This window comes from Bubalus kerabau, chromosome 15, assembly GCF_029407905.1.
Source record: "Bubalus kerabau isolate K-KA32 ecotype Philippines breed swamp buffalo chromosome 15, PCC_UOA_SB_1v2, whole genome shotgun sequence".
NCBI lineage: Eukaryota > Metazoa > Chordata > Mammalia > Artiodactyla > Bovidae > Bubalus > Bubalus kerabau.
Genome location: NC_073638.1, coordinates 77,417,471 through 77,443,478, shown reverse-complemented (window position 1 = coordinate 77,443,478; position 26,008 = coordinate 77,417,471). Strand labels below are relative to the sequence as shown.

Below are 26,008 nucleotides of genomic sequence, written 5' to 3'. Positions count from 1 at the left end.
ATAATGAACATGAATTTATAGAGGCAAAAGATCATATTACCTCCTATGAGTTTCAACTTGAAATCCCAATGAGAGCACAGATCAAATATTTAGTAGTGTAGAACTTCTAAGGAATCTGCTGGCTTTGCAGGGATGAAAATTGTGACCTTCTAGAATGGCAGCTAACTTAGTGTGACTTCATAATGTGTTACTTCTCTTGCACTATGTGCTGCCTCCCTTCATTGGTATTTCAAAACCAGGAGCTCAAAGATTGGTTTGACAGCAGATCTGTTAGTGAGCATAGTATGGGTATATCGTTTCTGTGGCCTCTCACCTCTATTATATTGTCTCCCTAGCCAACTTCTAAAGATCAGGTGTTGGCCATGTTAGAGAAAGCCAAAGCTAACATGCCAGCCAAGCCCACTGCACCTGCTAAAGCAACATCCAAACCAGTGGGAGGGTCAGCTCCAGCCAAATTCCAGCCTGCCTCAGGTAACTTTATTTTGAATGGGTTATAGGGGAATTAAAACAGCCGAGGGAACTCTTAAAGAAATCCAACCTTCGTTTTTAAATCATGGTTTCTCATGGCTTAGATCCCAAGCCTTCCCTCCAACTCCTCAGATTGCCTGTTTTCTGCCAGTAACTGTGCTGAGGGTTTGAAGATAAGTAACTTGATTTCCAGCTCCAAAAAGCAGTTTTGGAATAGCACAGTGGAATACTCCAGAAAGCAAGTGCTCAATTTTTAAGGTTTCCATAACTATTTTCTGCTATTGGATATTATAGTTGAAAGGGGAATTGGGGCCATCTAGCTGAATCTCCTTTATTAACAGACAGGGAATACCAAAGGTTAAGTGACTTGCACAGGGCCAAACAGCCAGTCAGTGTCTGAACCAGCAGAGGACTCTGCCTCCTTATTCACAAATGAGTTCTCATTCCCTTGCACTTGTCTGTTTGCTGATCGATTCTAATATCTACTGAATTCTCTGGCAGTCCAGTGGTTAGGACTCCATACTTCCACTTAAGCAAGGGGTACTGGTTCAATCCCCACTGGTCACAACAACAACAAAAAAAGCAGCATTCAAATATTTATTCAACTTTGTCAAGGAAAAATTCTTGACTTCTTCATCCTAATGTTAAAATTCCATAACATAAACAGAACACTAACCTGTAACCACTGCTCTTCTAGACTTAGTGCTTAAACAAAGCAATAATCTGTTTAGTGGGGTGCTAAAAAGTTAGAAAGTTTACATGTGTAAAATTGTTAGTATCAAAGTGTATATTCAGTTATAACATATACTGGAATCTTGTTATTGGTATATATGATTTCCTGTAGTTTCAAAGGTGATAAACCCTTCTCTTATCCGTCTAGCGAAAAGGTAGACAGATTTAATTGCTATTAATTGCTTAAAATTAATTAATTAATTTTTAATTGCTATTTAGAAAATAGTTTTTAAACTGCAGTTTAAGTGTTGATAAAGCAGATGTAGATTTTCTGAACTAATTTCATGAGGTTGTGCTTAAAGAGGAAATTGTGGAGAAAAAAGATTAGGGGAAAAGATCTAATTAAAAACACTTTAGAAAGGGATACATTTAAAACTGTAGGCTTTCTCACCATCATTATATTTTGAACCTGCTCAGAATATAGTGATATTAGTTCAAGTTTGTGTTTACAGTATGTGTTTTTATTTTCTCAAAGCACCTGCTGAAGATTCTGTTTCTGGCACTGTAGACTCCAAGCCTGATGCGAAAAAGGCCAAGGCTCTAGGAGTTTCCTCTAAAACAAAGGTATGTTAACTCTGCAGCTTAAAACAAAGGTATGTTAACTCTGCAGCTTAAGTGTAGAGTTTCTTTTAAATATTTCTTTACACTAAGTCATTCTTTTAAGAAATACACTACATATGAAGGGATATTATCTATGAAGTGCTTGTACAGCTTTCTGTGGCTGACTTTTAATGATGCTATGAAACAGAGGCATCCTGTTCTCAAGAGCTACTGCAAAGGTTTCTGTCATCCGGGTCTTTGGGGGGAGATTTTCAGTAGTAAGCAACTTCCTTCACATTTGGCTGTTAAGTCATCATACAACAAAGTGTTCTAATTATATTCAAAGGACCTTCTGTCCCCACACCAGTGAGATTTGATGGATCACCAGTCCTTTTAGCATGCATGCAGAATTGAACAGTTTAAAGAAATGTTTTCAAATGCTCAGCCTTAAATATCCTTGGGTGTCTTTTCATTTAATTAAGTTTTTTAATCACAGTAAATTGTCATCAATTTCTGTATCAAGATTCAGAGCATGTCACTGTATTCAGAGTATTGACTGTTTTATATTTACAAAAGGGAAATTGCAGAACTGTGCAATCAATAATAAATCTAGAGAAAACTATTAACTATATGTAACTGATGAAAATGTGTCAGTGGAGGACATGTTTTATTATCCAGTACATTTATTGTTATATCCCCATTATTGAAGGGCCGTCCTGTGGCCGTTCTTCTAACTATTAATTACTCATTTTCCTTCCCTGTGCTTGGTTCCTTCAATTCAGTGAGTTAATTTAAATGGGTAATTATCTTCCAAACTGTCCAGTGAAACTGTTCTTTTCCTGTCCTCCTCCCTCTCCTCATCCCATGTTTAACAAGTGCTGATTTTACTTTTTTGATCACAAGTGCTTTAAAGTAGTTTTTGATTCTATTCTTAATGCCACTTTTTTTTCAGACTTTTGCAGTTTAGGAAGCAATTGGACATAACTCATCTATTTGTTTTGACTAAATGGCTTCAGTCTTTGAAAGAGAAATGCTGGCCTACTGGAAATAGCAGACTTTTGCTGCATTTATTATAATAATAATTCCAGTAATGAAATTCAGATTTTACCTTAAATATGTATACTATATGTTCACAGTTTCTTTCCATCTGATACAAAGATTCTAAATCTTGGATTATTTTTAAGAGCCACTTTAGTAACTTAAGTATTTAAAATGTTTCAGCAGTTTTCTCTAGAAGCAGGTTCTCAAAGTGTCTTCGGTTAGAATGATGTGATAGAGATTTTATATGCAGAGAAACAGAAGAGCTTTCTCAACTAAGTGGTATTAAATGTGTGACTGCCATTCACTTCAGTTCAGTTCAGTCGCTCAGTCGTATCCAACTATTTGCGACCCCGTGAACTGCAGCACGCCAGGCCTCCCTGTCCATCACCAACTCCCGGAGTCCACCCAAACCCATGTCCATTGAGTCGGTGATGCCATCCAACCATCTCATCCTCTGTCATCCCCTTCTCCTCCTGCCCTCAATCTTTCCCAGCATCAGGGTCTTTTCAGATGAGTCAGCTCTTCGCATCAGGAGGCTAAAGTATTGGGGTTTCAGCTTCAGATCAGTCCTTCCAATGAACACCCAGGACTGATCTCCTTTAGGATGGACTGGTTGGATCTCCTTGCAGTCCAAGGGACTCTCAAGAGTCTTCTCCAACACCACAGTTGAAAAGCATCAATTCTTCGGCGCTCAGCTTTCTTTATAGTCCAACTCTCACATCCACACATGACTACTGGAAAAATCATAGCTTTATATGTCACTTATCTCTCAATTCTTTTTAAAGAATTGTCCAGTAAACAAAAATAACTTGTGACTCAGACCTTTGATAGAGCTTTTCCAACCATATCACGTGCCAGCACAAGCGCTAACCAACAGCTGCTTAAGCCTGTTGTCAGAAACATTTCTAGAAAACCTGTACACAAACATATCAAATGCAAGATTCTGTTCATTAGTTTCTTTCATTTGGAATATGATAAAGAAAGATGTCTGGTTTACATGGCACTCTTTTAATAGGCAGCAACAGTGAATCCTAAGGAGTAGTAATCTGTCTAATCAGTATCCCCTGCACCTTGGTTGTAGACTGCACAAGGAAAGAAAGTTCCGAGCAAAACCAGCTTAAAGGAGGATGAAGACAAATCCGGTCCTATTTTTATTGTTGTTCCAAATGGAAAGGAGCAAAGGATGAAAGATGAGAAAGGACTAAAGGTAAGGAAAGAATTAAAATCTTCAGGAAGTTTTTGCTTGTTTTTGCTTTGTTTTATAATCAAGAATTAAAGTTTATGTCTGAAATTCATATCATTGTGAAATATCTAATAAATCTTTTGCTTGTGAATTATATCTTGTTTCTCTAAGAATACATTATGGAAGTATTAAATCCTACAGCATTAATTCCTACCAAAGAAACTATGGAATGGAGCTGTTGCCTTTTTGTCTCCGAGTAGAAAGAAGTAGAAGTTTTAGGGGGGGTTGGTGGGTTTGTGGGGTTTTTATTTTGTTTAGAATCAAAGACTGGAAAGTAGTCATTGATTTTTATCAATTAACGCATATGTAATATGCCACTCCTTTAATCTTTCTTGTACCTGATACCTTAAAAGATAGGTTTGATAACTATATATGGCTAGTTCAGTAATTTATCTTTTGATGTTTTGGTTTTTTTAATCAGTTAAAATTTTTTTCAAAACACATAATTTTTTAAAAATTCAAATTGCAATAAAAGTACAGAAAGTATGAGAAGCATATCTCCTACTCCAGTCTCCCTGAACAGGGAAAATACCAGTTTTTTAATTTATTACTCTAAAAATAATAATATTCCGTTCCTATACAATCACATATGTATAAATACTTAGCTTTCCTTATACACAAGTGGTGGAAACATACCATACTCTTTGTTCTGAATCTTACTTTTTTCTTTTAATGGTATTTGAAATACTGTCTTGAAGATTGTTCCATTGTACACATATGTGCTTTCAGTTTATTGGTACATCGTATGTGTGCACCTGTCTTTACAGGTACACATACCTCAACCCACTATGTTAAACGTTATAAGTTGCTTCTAGTATTTGCTCTTATAAACTGTACTGCCATAAGCATCTTTGAATGTCAATTTGTGCATGTATGTAAGTATATTTATAATAAATGCCTAGACTAGTATGTACATTAAAATTTTTTATACACATTTCAAATTTTCCCTTTATTAAAATTATGACAGCAGTATTCACCATGTTATACAATAACAGAGCATCGATTTTTCTAGTAAAAATTGCTGAAAATTCTATTCCTAAAAGATTTTCAGGATTAAGCTTCCAGAGTATGACAGATTGAAAGTGCACTTTGCATTCATATTTAATTACAAATTAATCTTGGTGAATTTTAAAATATCCTATTAAATTGATACCTGCAGCTGCTTAAAATAGAATGTCTCTGTGCATTTCAGTTGAACCCCTTACAGCCCCTTTCACTGTTCGTTTTTTTGTTTGTTTGTTTTTCAGGTATTAAAGTGGAATTTTACTACTCCACGGGATGAATACATTGAGCAGTTAAAAACTCAGATGTCTAGCTGTGTGGCTAAATGGTTACAAGATGAGATGTTTCACTCAGACTTTCAGCATCATAACAAGGCCCTTGCTGTCATGGTTGATGTAAGTTTGCAACAAAATAAATGGGCGTGAATCTTGGAAGTGTGAAAATACTGAGCTCTGTGAAATAATCAGAAGTTTGCATGACTTAGAAGGAACTAGAATATACCATGTTCTCTGTTCTTACAGCTTTCTTATTATCTGATTGAATAAATGACTACATGTCTATAATTTGGGGTCTTAAATGGAGGGTTAAAAATCTATCATTTTTTTTTTTGGACTGTAGTAAAATTTAAGAGTTAATTGCCTAATAGAAATTAAATTTTTATACAGTCTAATTTGTGGGGGTTCTGTATTGTTTTGTTTCAAGCACTTGGAGAGCGAAAAAGAGGGTGTCATTGGTTGCCTGGATCTTATCTTAAAATGGGTTACGTTGCGGTTTTTTGACACCAATACAAGCGTCCTCATGAAAACCCTAGAATATTTAAAATTGCTCTTCACCCTGCTAAGTGATGAGGAATATCATCTTACTGAGAATGAAGCATCTTCCTTCATCCCCTATCTCATCCTCAAGGTAATGCATTGTTCTCACTCTGGAAGATTACTCAAGTTTCCAGCTACGTCAGTTCCTGTATTTTTATTCCCTCTCCCGTCTTCCATCTGTTGTATGATGATAACCTTCCACCACTCATTTTCTTCTTTCAAGATGTAGTAACACATAGGGGGTGCCTTTGCTACTCAGACAGTGCCTCACTTTATTATTATTTTCCTTGTTGATCAGGTTGGAGAACCAAAGGATGTCATTCGTAAAGATGTCCGTGCCATCCTGAACCGGATGTGCCTTGTCTACCCAGCCAGCAAGATGTTCCCTTTCATCATGGAAGGAACCAAATCCAAAAACTCCAAGCAGAGAGCAGGTAAAGCAACTATTGATGGATGCCTATGTCTGCAACAGTGACCTCTCAAAGAAGTAGTTTATAGAGGAACCAGGAAATTTCTTGGTTCCAGCCTTCTGATTTGGACTGTGAGAGTGATGAGTTGCACACTGGTGGAGCCACAGTATCAGGTGATACAGGCACCACCCAGTACCTCCCTGGTGACAAAATCAAGTGCACAGGGGCCATCTGACTCACAGGCATCCCTTCTAGGAGTACTTGCTGCAGCACCATTGTTTCATTGTATATTTTGTAGATGGCAGTAAACAAGAAGAAATTCAAGAGAGAGCCAGAGTAAGACTTGAGCCCTTCATGTATTCCAAGGGAAATGTATCCAGTAAAGATAGGTCTTTGTGCCAAATGTGTGTTGAGTGTCCTTAATCTAGCCTTTCTTCCCCATCAGAGTGCCTGGAAGAACTGGGGTGTCTGGTCGAGTCCTATGGCATGAATGTTTGCCAACCAACCCCAGGAAAAGCCTTAAAGGAGATAGCGATTCACATAGGAGACCGTGACAATGCTGTGCGCAATGCTGCGCTCAACACCATCGTCACGGTGTACAATGTACACGGGGATCAAGTGTTCAAGCTGATTGGAACCGTGAGTCACTTTTCTCTGAACATTTTCAGCATGTTGTGAATTGAAAGATCATGTAGGTGACAAATTTCGTCCCATCTCAACTCTTTAAGTTTTTACCACTTTTTATTAAAACTCAACCTCTTGATACGTCTTGAAATCCATATAAACCCTTGACGGCGCATCCGATTACTTTAGGACACTTAAGGCTGTATTGTACTGGAAGTTAGATTTTCTTTCTGAGCATTCCCCTCTTACCAATTTGCTTTAGATGAAAACTATTTTTGGATCAAGAAATGTAAGCTAGTCTGGAAATTTAAGTTGTGCCTGGCAATCTCCTTGATAATTTTTACTGCATTTATTTTTTAGTGAACAAGTACTTATGTATAATGTGGATTCTGATACCTGTCAGATCAAAAGGGTCTTGAGCCATGAGCCAGACTCTCCAAACATAGAAGGTTCTGTTTTTGACTCCTGAGTTCCTCTGAGCCAATCATTACCGTGACTGGACCTGTTCTTCACTCTAGTTACCTCTTAGTAGCACATATATTTACCCTATGCTTGTATATTTTTATTTACATTTATCTCATTTAATCTTCACTATGAAGCCAGTGAAGGAGATAAAGCAGATGGGAATTTTACAGATGACCAAAAGTGAAGCTTCTTGCCCGTAGTCACACCACTAGTTTAGTGGTGATACCACAAAAATGAGGAAGTTTTGTTTAATTCTTGACTTTTTTATTTGTAGTTATTCATGGGGCCTTTCCTTTTGTATCCTTTCCTTGTTTCATATCTTCTCTTACTAAAGCAAGTCAGGTTGTAGCAGCAGTTGATTTTAAAGTACAGGTAGTGTTTGAAAGTGAACATACCCTAACCTAGGAGATTCTGTTTGCTTCAGCATGAAAATGGAAATTAATTCTTGGGTCTTCCAATTATATAAAGATTATATGAGGTTTTTGGGCTTCCCTCGTAGCTCACTCAGTAAAGAATCTGCCTGCAATGCAGGAAACCCGGGAGGATCCCCTGGAGAAGGAAATGGCAACGCATTCCAGTATTCTTGCCTGGAGAATCCCATGGACAGAGGAGCCTGGTGGGCTACAGTCCATGGGGTCATAAGAGTCGGACACGACTTAGTGACTAAACCACCATATGACGTTTTTAATTCTCTGAAATTCTAGTAGAGAGGTGAGTTAATAAATATGGATTCTATTAACAGCTTTCTGAAAAAGATATGAGCATGCTTGAGGAGAGGATTAAGCGGTCAGCAAAAAGGCCTTCGGCTGCACCAATAAAACAGGTGGAAGAGAAACCTCAGCGCACGCAGAGCATAAGCTCCAACACCAACATGCTGCGCAAGGGACCAGCTGAGGACATGTCCTCCAAACTCAAGTATGTGGGTTGAGATGCTTGTCGGAGGGTATTTCTGTGGACTTGGCCTCTGTGTGCTCAGAGCTTATCCTATAACATAATCTTGAGTTCTTGTAGCCATTATCATGCATGACACAGTGTCTGGGTATATGTCTTGTAACCAAATGTTTAATCCTTCAGTCTTCATTGTCTTTGTCTCAAAACCACTTCTAAATAGTCTTGTGCCTTCTTTCACTGCTTTTCCGTGGACAGAATTATGTATCGCACTTATAGGATGTAAGTACTGCCTGCTAATTTCTCATTAGCAGGGCTCTTATATCTTTCTAACTTCTGACTTGGATTCATCCCCTCTGGAGGGCTACTGGTGTAGAGTTTATAACCAGGGTGGAGGGTGTCCAAGTGGCCACGAGTCAAGCCTTCCCTGAAAGTCCACTGGCTAGCAGAAGTGTCAGCTCAATGTCATGTGGCCAAAGCGTTGGTTCACCTTCTTCCTTGTGTAATGTTTGGTCATGCACAGGTTCCTATTCTTCTCATAAAGCTGAGTAAAATGCATGCAACCAAGAATTGGCTTAGGGACTCAAAAAACTGCCTTCTAAGCAAGACAAATCTATTTTGGGTCATATCATGAGTATAATTTTAACCAATTTGAATTTGGAAACTGAATATCTACTGCTTAGATGTAATGCTGGTCCCAGCTCGTCAAGATGGAATATTCCTAAAAAGAGTTGATTGTCCCTGAAGTATAAAATTTATTGAACACTGCATGGGATGATGCTTGTAATTAGAAAAACACAAACACTGGTTAAATTGGTGGAAAAGATCCAGGCAGTCTAGATATTTCTTAGGTTTTTTCCCAGAAGTCGTGACCTTTGAGTCAATATAAATATTCTTTTAGTATTTACTGCTGCAACTGGAATAGCAGTACAAGGTTGGTTGGCTCTAGTGAACTAGAGAGAATACTTATAACTTGGCAGTACTGTAAGTACACGGTAATCTACTCTCTCAGGATATTCATGAACCAGCGTTGTTGCCCATTGATGACACTTGCTTAAAGGCAAGGATTTAAATCATTCAGGGGGGCTGAAACCAGAAGTTGAACATCTGTCTTGCAGCTTTGGGGCGGTTGGCAGTGCTACTCTTGCCCTTAGGTTCAGAAGTCTCTTTCTTTTAGTTCAGGAGCCTCCTTTTGCTTCCCTTAGCCAAGCCCGGAGCATGAGTGGGCATCCTGAGGCAGCCCAGATGGTTCGCCGAGAATTCCAGCTGGACCTAGATGAGATTGAGAATGACAGTGGTACAGTGCGGTGTGAAATGCCAGAACTTGTTCAGCACAAACTGGATGACATTTTTGAACCAGTACTTATTCCTGAGCCCAAGTAAGTTAACCCATTTAAATATAAGCAGTTTGTGATCATCGGAGTGTACATATTAAAAAGAGTTCTCTGTGCAATTAGAACTTATTAGAATAGATTCAGTTTAGTTCAGTTGCTCAGTTGTGTCTGACTCTTTGCGACCCCATGGACTGCAGCACCCCAGGCCTCCCTGTTCATCACCAACTCCCGGAGTTTACTCAAACTCATGTCCATTGAGTCGGTGATGCCATCCAACCATCTCATCCTCTCTTGGCCCCTTCTCCTCCTGCCCTCAATCTTTCCCAGCATCAGGGTCTTTTCATATGAGTCAGTTCTTCGCATCAGGTGGCCAAAGTGTTGGGAGTTTCAGCTTCAGCATCAGTCCTTCCAATGAATATTCAGGACTGATTTCCTTTAGAATAGGTTACTATCTGGCTAATAGTGGTTCCTTACTGAAACATGGATCTAGTGGGGAATTGCATAATTCCACTCAATAGGATACCTTGTAATAATTGAATGTTTTCCTTTGCTCTGCTCTCTAGGATCCGGGCTGTTTCTCCACACTTTGATGATATGCACAGTAATACAGCATCCACAATCAATTTTATTATCTCCCAAGTAGCCAGTGGTGACATCAACACAAGCATCCAAGCTCTGACACAGGTAATGGTGGCATTGCCGTGACGGTAATTCCGCGGACGGCTGTGGCAGCGGTGGCTGCACACTGAGCGCAGTGTTAGGGCAGGCAGGCGGTGTTCAGGGCCGGCCTGACGAGGAAGGCGCACGGGGCCACTCAGACATCACGTGCTGCACAGAGCACGCGGAGAGAGCTTGCTCTATCGAAAGTGAAAGTGAGGTCGCTCAGTTGTGTCCAACTCTTTGCAACCCTGTGGACTGTAGCCTATCAGGCTCTTCTGTCCATGGGATTTTCCAGGCAAGAGTGCTGGAGTGGATTGCCATTTCCTTCTCCAGGGGATCTTCCTCACCCAGGAATCAAACCTGGGTCTCCCGCATTGCAGGCAGACGCTTTACCGTCTGAGCCACCAGGGAAGCTCTATAGGGTAGAGCTCTAATAGAGCCTTGCTTTTTACAACTGCATTCTTTCACCTGAGGCTGGAACATAGCAATGGGTAGTAACCAGCTTTCATGGAGCTTTCTTAGATTTTAGTGGACAGAGACAAACACAAACTATCAATAGTAACTACTGTGCAAATAAAACTCAAATGGGGTGATGGGAGAGAGGGAACTAAGTACTGGTTACTTAGATGGGTAGTTGGGCTTCAAGCAGAGGACAGCTAGTACAAAAGCTCTAGAGTAGGAATGACCTTGGTGTGCTCACAAACCGTACACGCCAGTGTGCCTGGAACATAGGTGGCAAGAGGGAGAACGGTACAGGATGAAGTTTGAAGGGTGGAAGAGACCAGGTCATATAGAGCTGTAAAAGCCCTGGGGTGAGTTGTGTGGATTTTCAGTGTTATCGGAAGTCATTAGAGACTTTTGAGCAAAGAGAAACTACGTGTTTTTTAAAAATCGTTCTCTTCTTCCTCTGCTTCCCTTTCCTAATGATCCAGTCATAAAGCCAGGAGGAGGGTAACACAAGGAAGGCACCTACCTTGTAGCTCGGGGTGGGAGTGGAGAGTCACAGTGGCTCTACTCACTCCACTCACTCCAGTGTGAGGGTCTCCAAGCCCGAATGTTGTGAGGAGGCTGTCATTTGGGAGGGATGACGCAGAGCCAAAGCCAGAAGAAGACATCCATGGGGGGAGCTGACATGGCGTGGTATTAAGACGCCCCAGGCAGGGTGAAGAGGATATTCCTGTGTGGTGGAGAGGAGCAGGGCAGCGCGTGGGTGGCTCAGAATGGGGACTCAGAGCCCAAACAGTGGAGGTTGGCCTGGGGAAGGGCTTGTGGCAGAGATGGGAGATTGGTTACATATAAAGGGATTGGTCAAATAAATATAATAAGGAAAATGGGGGCCAGAGAAGGGTGATAAAATATGGAAGCCCAAGGAAAGAAAATGAACTCTGCTATTCGACTGGAATTAGATGTGTCAGTATGAACTCATGGTTTTCGATATACAGATACAGAAATAAATGTCAATGTAAATGTATGTGCCTATGTATATATGTGGTGTATAATAAATGTATGTTACAGATAATATGCTTATATAGGTATATAATACCTATCCAGAATACTTAAGAACTCCTATAACTCATTGACAAAAAAAAACAAAACCCAGTTCAAAAAGTGGCAAAGGACATGAACAGACATTTCTCTAAAGACAGTATACAAATGGCAAATAAGCAAGTAAAAAGATGCTCACCATCATTAGTCATCAGGGAACATAGATCAAAACCACAATGAGTTACCACTTCACAGCCATTAGAATTTTGTTTTTTAATGGAAAATAGCAAATGTTTGTCACAATATGGAGAAACTGGAACCTGAGTGTATTGCTGGTGGAAACATAAAGTACTATAACCATTGTGGAAACTAGTTTAGTGGTTTCTCAAAAAGTTAAATATAGAATTAGAATAAGATCCTCAGATCCCCTCCTAGAAAGCAGAGATTCAAACAAATACTTATGCTCCAAAGTTCACAGCATCGTTATTGACAATAGCCAGAAGGTGGAAACAGTTCAAGTGTCCATCAACAGATGAATGAATAAACAAAATTGGGTGTGTGTATATATATATATACACACACACATATATATACATTGCATTGTGTATATATATATATATACACATTATATAGAAGGAAAGTTATGACCAACCTAGATAGCATATTGAAAAGCAGAGACATTGCTTTGCCAACAAAGGTTCGTCTAGTCAAGGCTATGGTTTTTCCAGTGGTCATGTATGGATGTGAGAGTTGGACTGTGAAGAAAGCTGAGCGCCGAAGAATTGATGCTTTTGAACTGTGGTGTTGGAGAAGACTCTTGAGAGTCCCTTGGACTGCAAGGAGATCCAACCAGTCCATTCTGAAGATCAGCCCTGGGATTTCTTTGGAAGGAATGATACTAAAGCTGAAACTCCAGTACTTTGGCCACCTCATGTGAAGAGTTGACTCATTGGAAAAGATCCTGATGCTGGGAGGGACTGGGGGCAAGAGAAGGGGACGACAGAGGATGAGATGGCTGGATGGCATCACGGACTCGATGGACGTGAGTTTGAGTGACTCTGGGAGTTGATGATGGACAGGGAGGGAGGCCTGGTGTGCTGCGATTCATGGGGTCGCAGAGTAGGACACGACTGAGCGACTGATCTGATCTGATCTGATATATACACTATATATATATATAATGTATCAGTTCAGTTCAGTTGCTCAATTGTATCAGACTCTGAAACGCCATGAATCAGAGCACACCAGGCCTCCATGTCCATCACCATCTCCTGGAGTTCACTCAAACTCAACGTCCATCGAGTCAGTGATGCCATCCAGCCATCTCATCCTCTGTCATCCCCTTCTCCTCCTGCCCCCAATCCCTCCCAGCATCAGAGTCTTTTCCAATGAGTCAACTCTTCGCATGAAGTGGCCAAAGTACTGGAGTTTCAGCTTTAGTATCATTCCTTCCAAAGAAATCCCAGGGCTGATCTCCTTCAGAATGGACTGGTTGGATCTCCTTGCAGTCCAAGGGACTCTCAAGAGTCTTCTCCAACACCACAGTTCAAAAGCATCAATTCTTCAGCGCTCAGCTTTCTTCACAGTCCAACTCTCACATCCATTCATGACTACTGGAAAAACCATAGCCTGGACTAGACGGACCTTTGTTGGCAAAGTAATGTCTCTGCTTTTCAATATGCTATCTAGGTTGGTCATGACTTTTCTTCCAAGGAGTAAGCATCTTTTAATTTCATGGCTGCAGTCACCATCTGCAGTGATTTTGGAGCCCCCCAAAAAATATATATATACTGTGTATGTGTATATATATATATAAAATTTCGTTCTTCTTTAAGACTAAATATTCCACTGTGTGTATACAGTATATTGTATACAGTATAATACAGTCTATACCATATAATATACAGTGTATTATACACACAGGAATATTAGTCATAAAGAAGAACAAAATTCTGACACATGCTTCAACATGGGTGAACCTTGAAAGCATTATGCTAATAAAATTAATCAGGCACAAGGGGACAAGTTATTGTGTGATTCCACTTACATGGGATACCTAGAATAGCCAAATAAAGAAACTAGAATAGAGTTTACTAGGGATTGAGCAGGTGGATGGATAGAGAGTTATTATTTTAATGGATACAGATTCTGTCTGGAATAATGACAAAGTTCTGGAAATAGTGATGATGGTTATACAACATTGTGAATAAATGTCATTGGATTCTACACTTAAAAATGGTTAAAATGGTAAGCTTTATGTTATATATATTTTACCATAATAAAAAAATAAAACCCTGAACAATAAAACCGTAAGTACCTAGGAATGATCAAGCAGCATACATATAAGACATTTATAGAGAAAATTTTAAATTTTGTTGAATGACATTATTTTGTTACATTCCCAAATAAACAAATATACTGTGTTCTCAAGATTCAATATTATGAAGACACCAGCTTCTCCTCAAGTTATATCTGTAAATTCAATGCCATTCCAATCAATATTTTAACAGTTTTTTTTTTTTTCTTTCTGAAGTTGAGAAGCTGGTTCTAAAATCTATATGGGAAATCAAAGGACCTAAAAATAGTAAAGACAATGTTTTAAAATAAAAGCACGGTAGCAAGGACTTAGAGCACTGGCATTGCAGCGATGACAGAGTCACTGCAAGGAAGTCAGCAGCGCGCTGGCCCGGGGAAGCGGGCAGGCCATCAGGGCGGGCCAGCGCCCGGGACGGGCTCACGCGTAAAGGGACGCACAGCACGGGGGTCAGCAACATCTCTTAACAAATGCAAAAAGTAGAAGATATACTGACCAAATTCTTTGCTGATAACCCAACAAAGTTTTTAATAAATAATATTAATACCACAAAAGATACTGGCTATTCAAAAAGTATGAAACACCCTAAATCAACATTTTGATTCCACTTGTTTGACTTAGTATGAATAGAATGCTAGATTTCTTATTTATATTCACTCAAAATTGTTCCATATATTTTGGCATCTAATATATTGATAAAAAACTAGAAAGTTTATTATCTTAGTGCCTTAAAAAAAACTTTGAGGCTTAAAACTTCTAATCCAATTCTGAGACTATAAAGAAATACTATGTTGTAAAAAAAGAAATGAACGTGTGAGATAGTGCGATTAAAGTACAGGTTGTGCTCAGATCCCACAGCGTTTACACAGTGCCCACGGTTTGTCTTCATACCTCATTCAAGGTTCCGCAGTGTATTTAGTTGCATTGAGCAGCTTCAGCTGCATGTGACAGACTCTGGTAAATTCTCTTATCATTTTTATTCTTTTACAAATATTTTCTAATTTTCCTTGTTATGGCTTGTTAGGTATACCCATCATTTAAAAGCGGACATTTAATTTCCAAATACATGGGTTTTTTTAAAGTGTCTTTAATGTTAATTTCTCATTTTTATATTAATTTCTAATATACTCATTCGTAAACACTTTCTTCTCTGCAGTCACGCCTCTGTTTTTTTCAGTCTTCTAACTTTATTGAGGCTTTCCATGGCTGAGTCAAAGCTCTCCCTTGGTAAATGTCACACTGCACTTGAAAATATGTGGGCTATTAATATCTTTTGATATTGATTTCTAACATAACTCCACAGTGATAAGAGAACAGACTATGATTTCAACACCTTTAGACCTTGAAACTTTCACCTTATTTTATGTCCCTGGATATGGTCCAGTGTCTCCTAGTTTATTGTCTATGGGAACTTTAAATTGAAAGTCTGTCCTGTTGTATGAAAATTGTATGAATCTTAATTATATTGAATTAGTTCATACCATTTTTCAGGTCTACTGTATCCTTCTGCCTTTTCTGTATATTTGTTCTACTAACTTTTGAGAGTTTGATATTGAAACTCCAACTAAAAATCTTATCTACTTAAATAATTGTAATATTTGGGGCACTATATGTAACTTTGTTCTGTGTTTTCCAAGTCTTCTGTAAATGTGTTATCATACTTTCATAGTTTAAAAAATAAAAAAAAGGAAAAAAAATCGAAACTCTTAACACTTTCCTGCATTGGAGAAGGAAATGGCAAGCCACTCCAGTGTTCTTGCCTGGAGAATCCCAGGGATGGGGGAGCCTGGTGGGCTGCCGTCTGTGGGGTCGCACAGAGTCGGACACGACTGAAGCAACTTAGCAGCAGCAGCAGCAACAGTGAAGGAAACAATTTCTCTCTACAACTATACTGAAGCTACTAAACTCAGAAAAATATATTGCCTGAAGTGCATTTATTATTGAAGAAAAGCTAAAATAAAGTAACTTAGTACTTATACTTAGAAATTAGAAAAGTAAAAAAATAAAAAATTTGAGAGTAGGTAATATAGCTAAAATTCATGAAATTCTAAAAGCCAGTTCTTGTTAAAAAAAAAAAAAGTTTGAGATTAAAATTCCCTTACTAGCCTGATTGGAGAGCAAAAATATAAGTACTGGGGTGAAAAAGGAACTAACCATACATGTGGAGGAGATTCTTCTAAAAAATAAGATAACACACATGTAACCCTGAAGCGAACTAAGCATTCATGCAACTCTGTGGAAACTTGTTTCAACTGATACCCCTCCCACATTTTTTGAAATAACGAAGGAATTTGGGGAAACCATTGAAAAATAAGACAGGAAACCCAGAACCTAAAATGAAAAGACAAATTTGATTATATAAAAATTTTAAGATTTTAATTTGGAGAAATTTACTGTATACTGTCAATAAACAAGTGTTATATTGTGGGATATATTTGCATATGACCAATAAAGGACCAATAACTACAGGAAACAGAACTCTTACTAACCCTTGAGAAAAAAAGAACCTAAAAAAAAATAAGTAAATCAAGGATAAGAATAGGCAAGTCACAGAAGATATCCAAATGGCCAGTAAACACATGTGAAAAGATGTCCAGCACCTCCCCACCACAGAAATGCACATTAAAATAGTAAGATCATCACATTCAAACTTTCAGAGTGACAAAAGGTAAAATGAGTAATAATACTTCCAGCCGATAGAGACACTGAAAAAACAGTCCTCTTACACATTACATGTAGAAATGTGAATTACGTTAGTGCGTTTTTAAAGAAAACAGTAGTAATATCTGTTATATCATAATTTTAAATGTTTTATCCTTCAACCTAAAAGTTAAACTCTTGGCACAAAGAGTTTTTATTCTTTTTTTTTTAGAAATTAAAAGACAAGTACCTTGGGATATATATACACACAAAGATGTTTATTGTAAAATTGTAGTGAACAAGATATCCAAACTAGTTGATTGGTCAGGGAATGATTAGGTTTTGGCGTGTCTATATGTGGACTATTATACAGCCTTTAAGAGTTGAATTGTTTCTGTTGACTTTAAGGATTTTTGTAATTTTCTGTTAGGAAAGATAGATGCAGAGAACTGTATATACTATAAATATTCTTATGGAATAAACAGTGCCCTAAACCTTGACCCTATGTATGTGTGCATGTGTGGTTATATGTGATTCTGTGAGCATGAAAGTATATCAGGCTGTTGATGTTAATTACCTTGGAAAAAGAGTAAGCCCCCCCCATGTATATATATATATATTTTTTTTTTTTTAATTTTGTCCACGTTGAAACAGTGTTATTAAACTGTTCCAATTATATAAAATTGTATGTGCTTATGGGTATACATGCATAAAGAAATTAAAGAAGGACCACCAGCTTCTCAACACAAGATGGCATCATTCACGTTGCACTTTGTATAGATGGTGCCCCCTGGAGTTGTGCAGTGTAGCATCCTTGCAGGAAAGAGTGGGCATGAATATTCTGATTGTCAGTAATGATTGTCTCAGGGTGTAATTTATGTAATCATAAAAATAAGATCTTTTTACAGTAGTGAATAGGAAGTATGTGTTTTTCCCATAGTAACATTTTACTATTAGTAACAACCAGTCTACTGAACCAAAAAGAACCTGGACCAAGATGTGGAAAACTTGAGTATTGAATTTGAACTAAGTAGCCTGATTTTACTGAGCCTCATTTTCTCATCTGGTAAATGAAGGTCTTACCTCCAGCCCCATCTGTTTGTACCTCTCAGAGCTGTTGGAATAATCAAATGACATAATGGGTATAAAAGCACTCTCTTTAATAAATTAGCATTTAAACACAAGGATTATTATCTCCTAAACTAGATGGCAAGCCTCTTAGAATAATAACTCACACCATAGTATCTTGCTCTGTAAATATTTATTGAAAGAGTCCCTTAGGACTAGTTATTTGTATGATAAGTAATTTGAGTTTTTTCCAGCTAAGATATTAGAAGTGTTTTGCTAATAAATATTACAGAGACTTGTAGTGTCTTCCTGCTACCTAGAAGTATGGAGCTTGGAAAATACATCTTGGATTTTTGTTATCAGATCGATGAGGTCCTGAGACAGGAAGACAAAGCTGAAGCCATGTCTGGCCATATTGATCAGTTCCTCATAGCTACGTTCATGCAGCTGAGACTCATCTACAACACGCATATGGCAGACGAGAAGCTGGAGAAGGATGAAATCATCAAGTTGTATAGCTGTATCATTGGCAACATGATTTCGGTAAGGCTACCTCTGCAGAGCCTGAGTTTCCCTTCAGTCTCTAATCCCACCCAGGTTCTCAAGCCTGAGTCGGTTCTGATGTTCCAGTGAAACATGGGAAACATGGGTCATTTGTGGGATTTTTCCGTGTAAGCTATTGACTAGTCCACTGGACGCTGGACAGCGTTCCAGCTCACCTTACTGTGAGGAGACTTACAGACCACCTGGAATTCTGCTTTCTGCCAGTTTCTTCATTGGTTATGGTTGGGCCCTAGCTGGCTTTTCACAGAAACGGATTGTCAGTAATGACTGTCTCAGGGTGTAATTTACATAATCATAAAAATAAGATCTTTTTACAGTAATGAATAGGAATTATGTGTTCACATTAAAAATACTTGTCATAACAGGAATGAAGCACGCCAATTAATTTTCGCTATTACTGGAGGTTTGGGAGAGTAGTGATCTTTATTTTTTACCTAGTACTGTGAATTTTTATAAATACAGTGTAATCATTTATTAGACTGTGCCGCCCAGGTTTCTCTTCCTCACTGTGTACGTTGAGTTTCACGCCTCTCTAACAGAATTCTCATCGGATAGCTGTTTCAGATAGAAAGCCTCGCCCGGGAGGCCTCCACTGGAGTTTTGAAAGACCTGATGCATGGCCTCATCACCTTAATGCTGGATTCTCGAATTGAAGATCTGGAGGAAGGGCAGCAGGTGGTCCGCTCTGTGAACCTCTTGGTGGTGAAAGTTCTGGAGAAGTCAGACCAGACCAACATCCTGAGGTATATTTGTACTATGAGCATTAGAGTCTGGAGCAGCCTCTCTCTTGTCTACGCATAGAAACCAAAAGGTACTAGAGCAGTTGTAAGTTTAGGTTTGTCTGATAAATTAGCACTCTTCTCTTCCTCAAGAACCAAAGTTATTCCAACCTGAGACAGCAGTTATAGTAACAGCTCAATAAGCCAGCCAGTATTATGAGTTTTCTAGAACAGGACCGTGGGATTTGTCAGTCACCTCCTCTTTGGTATACATTTCATTGCATGTACATTCCTTTCTTACCAGTGACAATGAGAAATAGCTTCAAGCTTTACCATTTACCAAGTGGTAACTTACAAAGCTTCGATGATGTGTATTTCTTAATGACTGAGTAATCAAGGACAGTTCCTGATGCATGAGCTCTTCATTTCTCAGATGGATAGAGACTGCTTACACTTGGCCTTTCAATTACTGATTTTAATTGGAATGCAGGCTTCAAACATTAATGCTATTGTGTTGGGTTTGTTTTCTAGCGCCCTTCTTGTTTTGCTCCAAGACAGTCTCCTAGCAACAGCCAGTTCTCCCAAATTCTCAGAGCTTGTTATGAAGGTGAAGTTGACATAATTTGATATCTTTTCTTTTAAAGTGTAGGGAAAGAGGATTGAAAGTAAGTCAGCCAGGCACGCCTGAATAATACAGTTGTTGTCCATTTTTCCTTTCCTGCTATACCCCCAGTTCAGGCCTGAAAAAATTCCTGGTCTCAAACAGTGAAAAGATAGAACTATTTTGTGAATGTCTCCAGTTTTCCTAGAATCTAAAGGCAAGAAATTTGATGAGACAAATTTCATTTCTCATGGGGGGGAAAATATGTATAGATTTATAATGTTTTGGTCTCTTTTTGAAAAACTGCAGATGAACATACCTGTAACATTATAATACTGTCACTGCACTGTCATAGTGTAAAATACTGTTGTTTCCTCAGAGTAGCTTTGATTAGGTAATATGAGCTACTCGCAGGAACCAAACATACCCAGGACAGAATTTCCACATTTCCTTATCGTTTAAGGTCCCCTCTCTAGGGTGTGGGAAAGAGGAATGAAGATGGTCAGGTAGACGACTTGTCTCACCTTAACCAGTGACATGGTTGAAGTGAATACTATTGTCCATGTTAGCAGCTGAACTCAACAGTTCATGAGGTGCCACTTGCATGTCCCTGACCGTCCTTTAGAGGTGACCCCAGAGCTTAGGGAAACGTGGTGACAGGTTATCCTCGTTCTTCAGTGACTCCGTCTGACTTTCGTTTGCTTTTTAAATAGTGTCTCTGGAGGATGGTTCGACTACTGCCTGATACCATCAACAGCATTAATCTGGACAGAATTCTTCTGGATATACACATTTTCATGAAGGTCTTCCCCAAAGAAAAACTCAAGCAATGCAAAAGTGAATTTCCCATAAGGACCCTAAAAACGCTGCTGCACACTCTATGCAAACTGAAAGGGCCCAAGGTGAGTGAGAACAGCAGCCATTCCCGTGGCGGCTTGAGAGAGCGCCACGGATGTGGCACCGCCGCCATTCAACGTGCACGTTCCTCCTCAGATCCTAGACCACCTGACCATGATTGACAACAAGAACGAGTCCGAGCTGGAGGCCCACCTCTGCCGGATGATGAAGCACAGCCTGGACCAGACCGGGAGCAAGTCTGATAAGGAAACAGAAAAGGGAGCATCTCGAATTGTGAGTGTCCTGACTTGAAAGACTGAGAGAAGTGATCTTGCCAAAGGGATAGGCCACTGGAGCCTGTCTTTCTTAGGGCCTAAGGTGAAGGCTCAGGGATTAGTCAGTCACCTTGAAGTTCTCAAATATCAACTCTCACCGGTGCTTTTTGTCCCTAAGAAAAGTTTCTGTGTCCATGCCTAAGGCATCGGTCGGTCCCCAGATAGATTTAGGGAGGGACTTTCGTCCCTAAGTTTAGCTGAAGATCTGAGACTGTTACTGTTTCTGCTGCAGCCTCCGCAGCTCTGCTTCTGTTATCTGCAGAAACGTACCAGGAAGGGCTGAAGTCTGAGAGAAGATATTCAGTTCTTATCCAACCACTGGTTCCTAACTAATAACTCAGATCTAACCAATGGTTCCTTCCTCGTGTCTTTAGGATGAAAAATCATCAAAGGCCAAAGTGAACGATTTCTTAGCTGAGATTTTTAAGAAGATTGGCTCTAAAGAGAACACTAAAGAGGTGAGAGGGAAAAGGTTGACCTAAATGGGGATCTGCTTTATGGAAGAGAGTCACTAACATCTGTCTCCACCTCCTTTTCAGGGCCTAGCAGAGTTATATGAATACAAGAAGAAATATTCAGATGCTGACATTGAACCATTTCTGAAAAACTCCTCACAGTTCTTCCAGAGCTATGTTGAGAGAGGCCTTCGGGTGATTGAGATGGAGAGGGAGGGCAAAGGCCGCCTTCCCACCTCGGCAGGTACGGCTCCCCCCGGCGCCTCTGGGACAGGCTCAGAGTCGCTCCCCGCCTCGCCACCAGGCTGCCGCTGGGTCTGCGTTTCTGTCCCCGCCTCTCAGGCGTAACGGCTGCAGTGAGGCAGAGGCCAGCCCTCACTCAGCCTCGATCCGTGTCAGGGTCCGGCACCAGCCGCGCGCTGTCCTTAGAAACAGCCTCTGCGCTGGGCCTGGGCCTCCGCACTGTCTCGGTTCCCGCCTTCCTCCCTGCTGCCCCCCAGGGCTCTCCGGCTGATTCTTCCTCTCCGAGCTCTTAATGTTGGTGTCACCCTGGGTTCTTACTCTCACCCCCATAACTAATCCATCTTCTCTCATCACTTTAAATACAGTTTCTATGCCAGCAAAGCCCAATTTTCTCTGTTGTCCAGCTCAGACCTCCTCCCTGCTCCCAGCTAAGAGCTCATGCCTGACATCAAACACCAAGTTCCTGGTAGTCCCCAAAACCTGCTCCAGTTGCGTTCCTCTCCATCTCACTGGATGGCAACTTTGTCCTTCTGGTTTGCTTAACCCCCAACTTTTGAGTTTTCTCTTCCCCTCTGTCAGGGAATCCTTTGAGGGACTTGTCGCGTGGTCCAGTGGTTAAGACTCCGTACTTCCAGTGCAGGGGGCGCAGGTTCAGCCCCTGGTTGGGGAACTAAGATCCCGCTTGCCACATGGTGCGGCCAAAAAAACAGAGAGAAATCCCTGCTTCTCTTACGTGGATTACAGCGCTCTGTCCCATCTCCCTGTAGTCACTTCCACACAGAGCATCAAAACAACGCTCCTCAAACGTTTTCCAAAGGCCCTTCCTTTCATTCAGCGGAGCAGAAAGCCTTACACGAAAGGTCTGACATGATGTGGCCTCCTGATCCCCTGGAACTGTCTGCCTCCTGCTGCCCTCCCTGACTTCTGTGCCACTGCAGCTTCACCAGCGCCCTCGCCGTTGCTGGGACGCACCAGGCACACACCTTCTTAAGGCCTCTGCACTGGCTCTCTCTTGTTCAGATTGCTCTTCTCCACGACAGTCGTGTTTCCTCCTTCTCATCTGTGTCACTCCGTGAGGCCTGATTTACAGCTTGTGACCTACCGGACCTCACTCCTCCTAGTACTTTACCTGCCATGACACACACCATAAAACATCATGTTCGTTAGATTGATTGATGTTTGTTTCTGCTAAGATTTAAAATTCACAAGGGTAAAGATTTTTATCCGTTTTGTTGCCTGGCACATAGTAGGCACTCAGTAGGTATTTCGTTGACTATATATGAGTGAGTGCCTGTCCTGATGTTAAGCTGGAATATTACTGTCCGCACAGTGAAAAAAGCCTGTATTAGAGAATTACTGCTCAAGGATCTAGAGACAAAAGGAAGACTTCGGAGGTATCAGTGGCAAAAAATAGCCCGGAGCCTTACACCAGAACAAGGTCCTTACACCAGAACAAGGCCCGCTGCTGCAGCCCTCAGCAGGCAGAGCCCTCGCAGCGCCCCCGCCTTGAGCTCTTGGCAAGTGCGGTGGCCTCACCTGCTCTAGCCCCAGACGCTGCCTGTGCAGCTGTTCCTCTGCGCGTCTCAGGTTCTCTCTCACCACGAACCTTTCTAGGCTGCAGTGTCACTTGTCTTGTATCTTCTTGTTGTTTTGTTGTTGTCGTTACTGGGTTTTTTTAAATTGTTTTTGTTTTCCCCATAGTTGGTCTTGTCTTTAAATCCCGTAAGTTAATGCCTCTCCACGACCCAGAGTCCCTTCTGGAAGCGCAGTGAGTGGTGTCAGGGGCCGCATGCGGGCGTCCCTGGTTGAGGTCATCGGGACAGGGCCTCCGTCTCATGTCCAGAGTCCTTTCTGGGAAAGCTCGATGTTTGCAGCACAGGCATGTGACCTCACCGGTAACTGAATGCCTGAAAGTGCTCAGGCTTCCCGCATCACTGCGTTATTCTTCACTCTTCACCCTCAGAGTATTCTCATCTGTCCCTGAAAGGATCCCTGTTTCTCAGGAGTAGCCTGCTTTACTTTGTTCTGTTTGCCATAGAGGCTTTTCTTCCCAGTTCTCTTGGCTTATGTGATGCCTTTTCGTTGATATCAAATTGGATATTTTAAATGCTTGCATTTTGTGGTTCTGCTCAGAAATTTAGAACTGTGATAGATTTTGTTTTGGTTTGATTTGGCTCTGGTTGTCGCCACTCCTCCCAGAATATTGGTCTCAGTGCTCCAGCTCCTCCTCCTCCTCTTTGAACACCTCAGTTTCCTTCTCTTCCTCCTGAGCTCCTTGCTGTCCTCCCTGGTTGGAATAAGAGCGTTCCCCTGTGTATCACCTGGTCGAAATCAGTCTGATTCTTGAGAGTATTTAAAGTCCTTCAGGTTCTTTACTTGGGCACTTAGCCTTTACTCAGGAGTAGCTCAGGCTCTTTGGATTGCCCAGTTCAGCCAGGGGTGACAAGGATAAACCGCTGCAGAGCTCAGGAGGCAGAAGGATGGCCCAGCTCAACATTCAGTGCCCTTCTGGGGCTTCCCTGGTGGTCCAGTGGTTAAGACTCCTTACTTCCATTGCAGGGAGTGTGGGTTCAACCCCTGTTCAGGGAACTAGATCCCACATACCACAGGATGAGGCCAAAAAAAAAAAAATTCAGTGCTTTTCTCTTAACAGTTTTGGAAGTTCTCATTAAGTATATCTTACATATTTCAGAATACCTTTTATCACCAACTCCAGGTAGTCATCAGGTAGAGTGGTGATATTCAAGGTCCAAAGTGTTCCCTTCAGTGGGAGATTTAACAGGGGCAGTCGGGGCAGGGGCATATATCTGAACACTCCTCCGTTTCCCCCTTAGGCATCTCCCCTCAGATGGAGGTCACGTGCGTGCCCACCGCCACAAGCGCAGTGTCCTCCTTAGGTAACACAAACGGAGAAGAGGTGGGGCCATCCGTCTACCTGGAGAGGCTGAAAATCCTCCGACAGCGATGCGGTCTGGACAATACAAAGGTACTGCTCATCTCCTATGGGGCGGGGAGGGTGGTGACCAGCAGATCAGGCCAGGCTGGCCAGAGAGGCTGCGACCCAGCCTCGGAGTGTATTGCTCCAGAGCCGCCCCCGACCCGCTTGACAGCACGTCTCCCTCTCTCGACAGCAGGATGACCGACCTCCGTTGACCTCTTTGCTCTCCAAACCAGCAGTTCCCACCGTGGCCTCCTCCACAGACATGCTGCACAGCAAACTCTCTCAGCTCCGCGAGTCGCGGGAGCAGCACCAGCACTCAGACCTGGACTCCAACCAGACCCGCTCTTCAGGAGCCACGACCTCCTCCTCCTCCACAGCTAACATTGACGACTTGAAAAAGAGACTGGAGAGAATAAAGAGCAGTCGCAAATGAACCGCCCCGCTCCCCTGGCGCCCTACAGCTTTAGTTGACTAAACTAGGAGTCCTCATAGTTCCGGCGGCCTCGGCAGGCCTAGTGTGCACAGGCCGGTTGTGTGTATCAGGCTGTGGACCTGGGGGAGGAGCTGTTGGGCACAATCTTTTGCACATCGTCCGCTTCTCTCCGCCAGCACCCTGCCTCTAGAAGGCTGTCTGTGTCTTAGTTTAGTGTACAGACCTGTAAACAGCGGGCCTCCTCTCAGCTCAGACTAGTTTCCATATCCTTTTTCTTTTTAATTGCTCATTTGTAAAGTTGTCCTAATCTTTCCTAGCTTTTAACTATTAGAAACTCTTGACTAGTTTTCCTTTGAGTTTGTGAGCTCTTCTCCTTGTAGCCCTGAAGGGTCACTGTATTCTGTATGAATGCATGGCATGATACAACTAATTTAAGAGTCTTTTATAAATAAAGTTTGCATTAACTATAACTGTGTTCCAAGATGCTCCGTGTCAGGGAGTGTTGGGCAGCTGTCCATTGCCTGTTCTTGAGACCTGCTGGGTGCTCAGCCAGTTAGAGAAAGGATCATCATCGCTCCTTACGGAGCTCTGCGTTTTCTTGGCCCACAGGCTTGATGCTTTCTTTCACTCCTTTGGAATAAGAGGAACTCAACTCTCCTGCTTTCCACATGCAGCTCCTAGGGGAGCAAAGAAATCTTTCTTCCTTGCTTTGAGATTTTTGGTCACGACTTCCATCCCATCATCACCATGGTTCCAAGGGGCTCTTAGGTCTCCTACCACCTTGCTGCCCGGGCACATGTGACCTTGTGCCCAGGGATCAGCTGGGCCCCAGCGGGTGTCACAGCACAACTAGACCGGGGGTCACCCTACTAACGGAATACGGAGAGCACAGGGGCTTCCTGCCCGGTTAGCGGAGTCTCTGAATCTAGACTAACAGTTGCTTCACACTCGGTCTCAGTAAAGACTAGAAATAGAGCCTCCCTGGTGGTCCACTGGCTAAGACTCCGCAGTTCCAAGGTGTCCAGGTTCTATCCCTGGTCAGGGAACTAGATCCCACATGCCTCAACTGAAAATACAACTACCCACAACTAAGATCTGATAAGGTCAAATAAATCATGTTTAAAAAAAAAAAAGCTAGAAATAAACTGAGA

General features: G+C 41.3%; 1 protein-coding gene and 1 non-coding gene across 4 annotated transcripts in view; both read left to right on the top strand.

Annotated features, from left to right (window-relative positions):
• CKAP5 (cytoskeleton associated protein 5) overlaps nt 1–25,327 on the top strand; it is a 177,373-nt gene extending 152,046 nt beyond the window's left edge. For 2 of the 3 annotated variants that reach the window (XM_055547024.1, XM_055547026.1), the window contains 19 exons: nt 336–471; nt 1,676–1,764; nt 3,863–3,988; nt 5,272–5,421; nt 5,729–5,932; nt 6,140–6,275; nt 6,697–6,890; nt 8,083–8,255; nt 9,434–9,607; nt 10,126–10,246; nt 18,093–18,272; nt 18,849–19,036; nt 19,544–19,619; nt 20,327–20,515; nt 20,607–20,744; nt 21,160–21,243; nt 21,325–21,484; nt 24,318–24,469; nt 24,615–25,327. In XM_055547024.1, coding sequence (XP_055402999.1) covers nt 336–471; nt 1,676–1,764; nt 3,863–3,988; nt 5,272–5,421; nt 5,729–5,932; nt 6,140–6,275; nt 6,697–6,890; nt 8,083–8,255; nt 9,434–9,607; nt 10,126–10,246; nt 18,093–18,272; nt 18,849–19,036; nt 19,544–19,619; nt 20,327–20,515; nt 20,607–20,744; nt 21,160–21,243; nt 21,325–21,484; nt 24,318–24,469; nt 24,615–24,857 — 2,913 coding nt within the window. In that variant the 3' untranslated portion in view covers nt 24,858–25,327. The remainder of the gene's footprint in view (nt 1–335; nt 472–1,675; nt 1,765–3,862; nt 3,989–5,271; nt 5,422–5,728; nt 5,933–6,139; nt 6,276–6,696; nt 6,891–8,082; nt 8,256–9,433; nt 9,608–10,125; nt 10,247–18,092; nt 18,273–18,848; nt 19,037–19,543; nt 19,620–20,326; nt 20,516–20,606; nt 20,745–21,159; nt 21,244–21,324; nt 21,485–24,317; nt 24,470–24,614) is intronic. The other variant, XM_055547027.1, reaches the window with a different exon arrangement.
• Nucleotides 6,382–6,492, top strand: LOC129629362 (small nucleolar RNA SNORD67). The gene has a single exon (XR_008703195.1). It is a non-coding gene; the product is annotated as a small nucleolar RNA SNORD67 (small nucleolar RNA).
• Nucleotides 25,328–26,008: the final 681 nt, after the last annotated feature.